Source organism: Sinocyclocheilus grahami, unplaced genomic scaffold, assembly GCF_001515645.1.
Source record: "Sinocyclocheilus grahami isolate Dianchi unplaced genomic scaffold, SAMN03320097.WGS_v1.1 scaffold543.1, whole genome shotgun sequence".
In the NCBI taxonomy this organism is placed as follows: domain Eukaryota; kingdom Metazoa; phylum Chordata; class Actinopteri; order Cypriniformes; family Cyprinidae; genus Sinocyclocheilus; species Sinocyclocheilus grahami.
In genome coordinates, this window is record NW_015505722.1 from 1640006 (window position 1) to 1649591 (window position 9586).

Consider the following 9586-nt stretch of genomic DNA (forward strand, 5'->3'; position numbering starts at 1 on the left):
ATATTGTTTTTTTTTTTATGTCTGCTTTTGTCATCCAAAAAAAGTAAGGTAATATGGCTTTAGAGCAGCATCAGGTTGACTAATTGTTTACTGAATTTATCCAATCGACAAGTTCTGAAGGGGTAAATAAACGATAAACTACACTCTTAAAAATGCTGGGTTGTTTCAACCCAACTTTGGGTCAAATATGGACTAAACCAACCGTTGGGTAAATTTTTTTAATTAAAATTTTAACCCAAAAGTTGGGTTAGTCCCTATTTGACCCAAAGTTGGGTTGAAACAACCCAGTATTTTTAGAGTGTATGAAAGAGAGAGCAAGCAAAATATGGGATAAGTGTAAATTTACACTTATCCCATATTTTGCTTGCTCTCTCTTTAAAGAGCACATAGTTATTGGGTTGGGGCCCCATACCTGGGAATTTGCTTAGGGCCCCCAAATCACTAATGGCTCGGCTCGGCACGGTTTGCGTTTCCACTGCAGTTCAGTACCACTTTAGAGTGGGCGGGATTATTCACATGTCATTATAGTTGCGCCGCCTCTACTACCACGACTCCTAAAAAAAACTTTTTCATTCCGCATCGCCCCATCAAGCTCTCGCTGGATCCGCTCCTCTGCTATCAACGAGAGGAATGTCTGTACTTCCGCAACAGACAACAAAACTTTTTGGTTGTTAAAAAAAGGTGCGCTCGTTCAAAACAGTTGCGTCCGGTTCTTCGCTGGCTGTGCTGATTTAAATCTAGCGGTTCTTTTGTGTTTGTGTCGCAAGTTCAGTGACGCAGGTAGTGACGATTCTCTCCGGCCAGTCCATGATCAGCAGAGTTTACACGTCACGTTTTGGTAACGGTACGGTTCACTTGGAACCCCAACCGAAGTGGTACTACAAAAATGACCAGGTACCAGGTACTGTACCCAGTGGAAAACCCCCCAAAAGTGAACCGTACCGTGCCATGCAGTGGAAAAGCGCCATAAGTCCGCCCCTGTCAGTATCAGAGTAAACAGGAGTTTCCCCATAAGTGTCAGCGACGCAATGGGAGAGACCGTTCGAAAAGGAACTGATCCAGATTTGATCGACTCGAAATAATTGCTGTAGGATGTCTGAGCTTACTGATTATGTAAATATTAAGTCTTAAACTTTTTTTATCTTTACTTTAATTTTACTTTACTTTAATAGGATGAGAAAGCAGAGGAAGAACGGTGTGTTTATTGATTTCTGTTTCTCGGTGAAGCTGTGCTGACTATGCTTTCTATGGAAAATATAAACTTTATAGGAATAACTACTTCGCATAAGTTAAGGCATCGGAATTTATTAATAGTTATAACAGCTATTATAAATAGTGAAATAGTAAATATAAACAGTGAGCTGTTTGTGTTTGATTCACTAAAAAAAACCCGAGTCATTCACTTGGGAATCGTACGAGCCTGGTTGCGCCACATCAGTGGGTTGCGCTAGTGTTATTCATTAAAAAAGAACCGGCTCATCATAAGAGTCTTTCGTGCGTGGATCACACTGGTCAGAGTCAGACTCAGACGGTGTTGTGTGGTGCTTGCCGGTGAACAAGTATTGCGTACTGCAGGAGATTCAGTGTATTTAGTAGCCTGTATTCCGTAGCCAATGTTTCGGGGAAAATGCACGTTAGATAACCTTTAACGGAGCCAAATTCCTGACCAAGAATAAGAATAGGCTAGGTTCTCTGTTCCTAAGCCTATTAAAAAAAAAAAAAAGTTCACATCAGAGTGGCGATGTGGCTTCTTGTGGTTAGATGGTGGATTTGCAGTGTGTGCGATACTGACATTGAATCAGGACTGTGATCAGGGCGGTCCTTTCTGCTCAGAAGAAGAATTATTCACTCGGAGCAACAAATTAATTACTGAGAGATTCATTTCATTGCGTGATGGGGAATGGGCTCTGCACCGAGAAAGCAGGTTCTCCCAGGTAAAATAATTGTATCTGCTTTATGTTTCTAAGAAACTAACGGTAAGGACAATTTGCCTCCATTCAGACATTAATTAAATATGAATATGAATATGAACATAATTTCAACTATATGCAGTTTTGTCAGACTGTCCGTCTGTCGTTCTGTGTGGGGATTAATTAGGTTCTGAGGGGCATTAATTCTTCTGACGTAAACCGTCCTGTAATCCAGTTTGAAGGAGAGTGCATTTATTCAGTGTTTTTTAGAGAAACGCTAAACAAACATACGAAACAGTTCACAGATGAAAGTAAAAAAATGCCCTGTCCGTTTTCATTGCAGCATAGGCTATTTGTTTTACATTATGGTAAAATAATGTCAATTATAATATAAAATATTGTCATTACATAATGGTGAATCAGTTCAATACAATTATCAGCGCTATATTTATTTGTACAAAATAAGTCGTGTGCAAATTAACCCCCCCCCCCCTCTATAAAATGTCATATATATTATTATATATAATTATTATATAAAAATGTATGTACATGTATGACACTGCCACTGTATTCACATGCTTTTACTTTTTTAACTTCCACAGTAGAGGAGCAGTCTCTTAGCACCGATTCATCCTCATCTTCCTCATCACCACCTTCACTGTTTAATAACTCTGCTGTGCCGCTGATCATCATCACAGCTCCGTCTCGAGAAAACCTCTTAGAGACGCCCGTGTGTCTGAAGATAGCGGACGCTAATAACGAGCCGCGGCCCGTGGGAGGTCCCGTGTATGTTGGTCGAGGTCGTTTTGTCACGGGCACAGCCTGATTTACACCGGTATGAACGGATAATGTTAATTATGGTCACTCCTCTGAGAGACTTTTCTCCTGTGTTTTTTTTTTTTTTTTTTTTTTTTTTTTGGTGACAAAAAGTAACAAGTAACCACGTGACAGCGTTGTTTGAGTGTTTGTTTGAAAATGACAGGCTCCGAGACTGGGTTGGTAAAAATAGATAAAGTACAAATGAGTTTATCACTTTAAATCAAAGCCTGATTTGCTTTATTATCGCCAATTAGCAGTCTTGCATTTGTGAAAACCATTCGCTTGATGTTGTGCTAGATGAGAAACTCATTGAACGCTGACAGTTGTCCATATAAATGTTCAAACGAGCGACTGTAAGCTTTCACGGAGTTTCTCTTCCTCTTGGCTCTAGGTTTGCTGCTCTTTACACGCAACGTACAGTCATGCAACATTAAATTGCTATATGTGTTACAGTAATCATTGACCCAGGCGAATGTGGAGTGATCGGAGATGGAAAACACATCAGAGACAGATCTAGAGCCGTTAAAGCTGAAATCTTTAAAAACCGACAAGACGTTTGTAATACCGCACAGAGAACGGGTGAGACATAACGTTACTGGCTTATAAACGTTTTTCTATATGTATACAAAACAAGAGATACATAGGCATTTATTGCGGTGTTTCTGCATGATGTGTGTAGTTGGGGAAATGCAGGAGTGTGAAGGAGTTTGAGAAGATGAACCGGATTGGAGAGGGAACTTATGGCATCGTGTGTGAGTCTCACAGAATGACTGATAATGCAAATATATCACATATATTAAATAGAATCCCATCTATATTCATATCCGTGTTGTGTCATCCATAAATAGCCTTATTATCAAACAGTTGTGCTATCTGACCAGATTGAAATCTCTTGATCAATTGATTTGTGGTTTTACAGACCGAGCACGTGATACAAGGACAAATGAAATTGTTGCCCTGAAGAAAGTGCGAATGGATAAAGAGAAAGATGGTCAGTTGCATCTCCAAATGAAAATCAAGTCATGTTTACCGCTCTTTTCCACCTGTGACAGTTGCTGTTCACTGAAAAGTTTGCTTTTTGTTTGTTGGGTAATACTTGGCCACATGTCACGTCACTTTAATTTAAAAAAAAAAATTTTAAATGGGAAGACGTGGCCTAATGGTTAGACCCAAAGGTTGTGAGTTCGAGTCTCTGGTCCGGCAGGAATTGTAGGTGGGGGAGTGAATGTACAGCGCTCTCTTCCACCTTCAATACCACGACTGAGGGGCCCTTGAGCAAGGCACCGAACCCCCAACTGCTCCCCGGGCGCCGCAGCATATATGGCTGGGTTAAATGCAGAGCGCTAATTCCTAGTATGGGTAATACTTGGCCACATGTCACGTCACTTTAAAGATAAAGTTGCATTCATCTGAAAGTAATTTTGTCCAAATAGGGAAAAGGAGAGAGAAACTGAGGTTTACCTGCACAGCTCTTACTTGCCGGCCTCCGTTACACACCAAAACTTAAGTGGTACTTACATGTACTCAAGTCATTCAGGTTTATTTGTATAGCACCTTTTGACATTACACAGCTTCAAAGCAGCATTACAGAGTGGATTACTAGGTGATATCTCTCATTACTGTAATAGGAAATAACAAATTTCTTGGTATAAGATTAGAGGTTGAAGTATTTTTATCATGGAGCTGTAGTAGTATTTCAGTCTTTAATCCCTCAGTGAGCAGGCCAGAGGTGACCGTGGCAAGGAACAAAAAACTCTGGCTGTACACTATATTGTTCAGACTATGAAAATTAAACTTTCTTTGAGTTTTGTCCCGGATTTACAGATTAGGCAGACATAGTGACAGTTTGGGTCCTTCATGAGGTTAAAGAGGGGTGCAGAAAATGAATCATTGAGTTACAGCAGTCACGTGGCTCCGGTTGTGATTGTAGACGTTTAGTGAAGGAAGTGAAACTGACCAAGGCGGCGGCACCTAGCGTACTATCAACAAGCCGGAATTTTGCACCTGTAGTGATTACGATGGATTATATCATGCAAAGGATTATATCATGATAGAAGATTGTGTAAAGTACTGCGAAACTAGGCCATTCAAGGCTTTGTACGTAATTTTCTTAAAGTTGATGCTCCATCTGAGAGGGAGGTAGCCAGTGTAGAGACAATAACATTACTTAAAAATATTAATAATAAATATTCTAGCATCTCTTGTTTACAGGTGATTCCATGTTTCCTGATAATCTCCCTCAGGAGAAGTGCATACAATGAAAAAAGCAGTGGACCTAATACCAATCCTTGTGGCACTCCATACTTAACCTGTGCTTGTTCTGACATTTCTTTGTTAGCACAAACAAACTGGTATTGATCAGATAGGTAGGATCTGTGCCAACATAATTCTCAAGACAAAATGTTGTGGTGTATGATGTTAACGGCAGTACTAAGATCTAGCAGTACTAGAACGGAGATGCAGCTTTGGTCAGATGATAAGTGCAGGCCGTTTGTAACTTTAAAAAACACAGTCACTGTACTACGATAAGGCCTGGATCCTTACTAAAATGCTCCAATGAAACTGTTTCTCTGCAAAAATAAACAGTTGAGTGACACCACTACTTTTTCTAATACTTTCGATATAAATGGAAGATTTGAAATAATTAATTAATTCTCCAGGATCAAGCTCTATGGGTAAAGGTTTTGATCACTGCCAACTTTTTTGGGTTAATAACATGGAGGAGAGTGTTTAATGTGAAAGTGTGAATGAAAGATTGATAGTCAGGACTAAAGGCAAGATATTCAATATATTAAATGTGTGTCCACACACAAAACTATCACATAACTCAAGAATATTTGGAATATAGCACACAAGTCATATGGATTTCTTTTATGGTGCTTTTTGTTCCAGCTTGATTTAATATAATCAACTGACAATCATAATGACAGCACTCAGGTAAAGACCTGAACCACATTTGACATCTGTAGAAACCTTGATTTGTGTTTATTTTGTCTATATGTGTTTAGGGATTCCCATCAGCAGTTTGAGGGAAATTAACTTGCTTCTCAGATTGAGCCCCAGACCATCACACTACCACCACCATGTTTGACTGTTGGTATGATGTTCTTTTTATGAAATGCTGTGTTGGTTTTACGCCCGATGTAACGAAACACACATCTTCCAAAAAGTTCAACTTTTGTCTCATCAGTCCACAGAATATTTGCCCAAAAGTCTTGGGGATAAACAAGATATTTTTTGGCAAATGTGAGACAAGCCTTTGTGTTCTTTTTGGTCAGCAATGGCTTTTGCCTTGGAACTCTCCCATGGATGCTGTTTTTGCCCAGTCTCTTTCTTATTGTTGAATCATGAACACTGACCTTAATTGAGGCAAGTGAGGCCTGCAGTTCTTTAGATGTTGTTTTGGGTTCTTTTATGACCACTTGGATGAATCGTCGTTGCGCTCTTGGAATAATTTTGGTAGGCCAGAATTTTCGTTTTTTTTTTGGTTTCACCACTGGTCCAAGTTTTCTCCATTTGTGGATAATGGCTCTCACTGTGGTTCCCTGAAGTCCCAAAGCCTTAGAAATGGCTTTATAATCCTTTCCAGACCGATACATGTCAACTATTTTGTTTCTCATATGTTCTTGAATTTCTTTAGATCACGGCATGATGTGTTGCTCTTTAAGCATGCTTCACTTTATCAGACAAGTTCTATTTAAGTTATTTCTAGATTCAACAGGTCTGTCGGTAATCAGGCCTGGGTGTGACTAGTGATATTTAACTCAGCTTTCTAAAATAATGAGGTTAATCACAGTTCTTTCATGATTTAAGAGGAGGGGCAATTAATTTTTCACATAGGGCCAGGTAGGTTTGGACGGCTTTTTTCCCTTAATAAATGAAATTATCATTTAAAAACTGCATTTTGTATTTACTTACATTATCTTTGTGTAATATTAAAATTGGTTTGATGATCTGAATCTTTTAAGTGTGACAAATATGCAAAAAAAAAAAAACCCGGGAAGGGGGCAAAAACCTTTTCACGGCACTGTACATATCTATGGTCTACACTGGATGCGGCACGGCACGATACAAATCCCCGACAGAAATCTGCTGCTGCGTTCTATTTATGAAGTATTGACACAAATGATTGAAATGATTTTCAACGGTCGCTTTGTCGCGTCCAGTGTACTAGACAGACTTTAGCTGTTGCGGCGCAGACACGGTGTTACTCACCTATCGAGAAGGAACAAAGCAACCTCAGCGTCCGATCGCAGGCCTTCCGCTCCTTGAGTTCTCTCCAGCGCTGGAAAGCTGATCCGATATTTACACAGGTCCGACTTCTTGCCTTATTGCCTTCTTTTGTTCCGCAGACGTTTTCCTCTTTTGTTTTTTTATCCACCATCTCTATCTTTCTGTCGCTCGGCTCGCTAATGTCCGTCCTGTGCACTGAACGCTCTCTCCTCCACATCATGAGCTCCTTACTGCTGATTGGCTACAAGTTTGTTTTGGTACTCGGCCCAACTCAGTTTTTTAAAGCGTTTTTTAAAAACATACCCCACCTTTAAGCAGTTGGTTTGGCTTATAATGCTTTTAACAAAGTTTTTTTAAATCCCTATGGGGAAAAAAGAATGGAGGAAAAATAATATTTCCAGAACCAGCGCTGTTGAAAGAGTGTGCAGGAACTAAAAGACGAATTATGCATTCTGTTATTAAAATAGTGCACCTCCATATACTATACTATAGTTATGCATATACTTGTATCTCACTATATCACTGTAATAAAGCTAATGAAATTTGTATAATCAGATGGGTCATCTTGCTTTAAAGCATGTGATTGAGTGATTTTTTGCAGAGGGTAGTTCTTAGGCAGTTTGTTTTGTTCATGATGTGAATATGTATTTCTGTGCTATATACTGTTACATATGCAGGTTCAGTGTGGGACATGTTGTATGAAGGTCTGTCTGAGGTGATCTGATCGCAAGTTGTCAGCAGCACTAAATACAAGTGTTGATGGGATCCAAAACATTCTGTATCAATTTGGAGATGTCCGAATGCAAGTGGGAATAATGCTTAAAACTGCATTTAAGATTTGTTCAGATTTATATATATTTGGCAGAAACCACTTCATTTTTTATGCTTTATCAACACAAATCCCCTTGAATTTTGATTATATAAAGTCACAGGAGACACATCTGAGTCATGTTACACTTGTAAACAGTCTTGTCTGGCCACTTGTGATCAGATCACACCGAGAACAGGGCCTGTGTGTGAAAGCGAGAGAGAGGCCTTTCTATCAAAACAAAAAATAACGTTATCATCACTTTTGTAGAGAGTGAGACACTAAAGTTAGCAGAGGTTGCACTGCAAAAATAGTTGATGCTTTAAGTTGCAGAACCTCTGTCATGACATCTGTCTGTTGTTACGCATAGGTTCAGTGTGCCATTGATATCACAAAAGCATCTGTAGGAGCTCTTGTAGTCTTGACCAGCGGTGTGCTGCGTGTTCTTCACGAACAGATGTTCATGTTCTCCTGTTGCAGGGCCGTCGGCTGCATCTTTGCTGAGCTTCTTGCCCATAAACCTCTTCTGCCTGGAGCCTCAGAGATCCAGCAGGTGGATTTGATCGTACAGCTGTTAGGAACACCTAATGAGAGCATCTGGCCGGTACTGAGTTCAGCTTCAGTATGAGACGCTTAAGTGAAATATGTTTTCTTGTATCCTGTGTTTAGATGTAAGAGAATGATGAGTGGTGATACTACTACAGGTTAACCACTCAAGGAGTTTCTTGTGAATTGTAGGGCTTCTCGCGCCTGCCGTTGGTTGGGCAGTACAGTCTGAGGAAGCAGCCCTACAACAACCTAAAGAACAAGTTCACCTGGTTATCAGAAGCTGGTTTGAGACTGCTTAACCTGCTGTTCATGTACAACCCACAGCGCCGGTAAAACAAAGTGCATGTAGAAAAATAGTGGGGAAGCCTTATTTATTTGTTTTTTTCATGTTAAGAGTTACAGTAAATAGCTTGAATCTAATTAAACCGTAGATGAAATACCCTTTTATGGTACAAATTCTTAAATATAAATCTCTTTGTAAAATACATCATGCACTGGTGCAGTGTAATAATGCTATTTAATGAATACATGCTATGTGTCTTACAGAGCTACAGCTAAAGATTGTTTAGAAAGTTCCTACTTCAAGGAAAAGCCCTTGCGTAAGCACAGGCTTATATTCATTTCTTAGTTCTACATTGAGATCTCTATATTTTAGGCAGATTTGCTGACTTTTTCTCGTGTTTCTCCCTGCAGCGTGTGAACCAGATCTGATGCCCACGTTTCCTCATCACAGAAACAAACGAGGAGGCTCTGTGATGGAAAACCAGTCCAAAAGAAGCAAAGTCTGACGTTCTGCTGCCTGATGAGTGACGCTCGTCACCGATGGCATCACAGACGTGTTCTACTTTCCAAATGGAAATTTCTGTTATTTCTTCTGAAAGATATTGTGCAAATTACATTAAGGTTCAGACTTACAGACATGAGATACATTGTAAATAATACAAATATATCCTACTTAGGTGAGTTGTACTTGAATGATGCTGCTGTTTTTGTACAAAGATTAAAAAAAGCTTTCTGTTCTGAATGCATTGGCACGTGATTCATTTATATAAAAATGTCACCTTTGCTGTGTCAGTTGTGGGGTTGATCTGTTTAGTATGTTTTGTTGATCTGTGAATCAGAAGTTCCTTTGCAAGACTGTATCTGTAGCTGACTTGTCAGATCATCAAAATTACTTGAATTATTAATGGGCTGTTGGCAGTTGTTTTTTGTTTATTTTTTCTGCTGAGAAGGCAATTAGAATTTCCGCTCCTTCAGTTATAGCACC

General features: G+C 39.5%; 1 protein-coding gene across 1 annotated transcript; it reads left to right on the forward strand.

Moving 5' to 3' along the window:
* Window positions 1-1517: 1517 nt before the first annotated feature.
* Window positions 1518-9363, forward strand: LOC107555689 (cyclin-dependent kinase 10-like). Its single transcript, XM_016238557.1, has 10 exons — window positions 1518-1934; window positions 2513-2745; window positions 3121-3308; window positions 3409-3481; window positions 3649-3720; window positions 5738-5802; window positions 8141-8374; window positions 8509-8648; window positions 8866-8918; window positions 9013-9363. Exons 3-10 carry the CDS (start codon window positions 3219-3221, stop codon window positions 9105-9107), a joined length of 822 nt encoding a protein of 273 aa, XP_016094043.1. The 5' UTR covers window positions 1518-1934; window positions 2513-2745; window positions 3121-3218; the 3' UTR covers window positions 9108-9363.
* The last annotated feature ends 223 nt before the right edge of the window (window positions 9364-9586 follow it).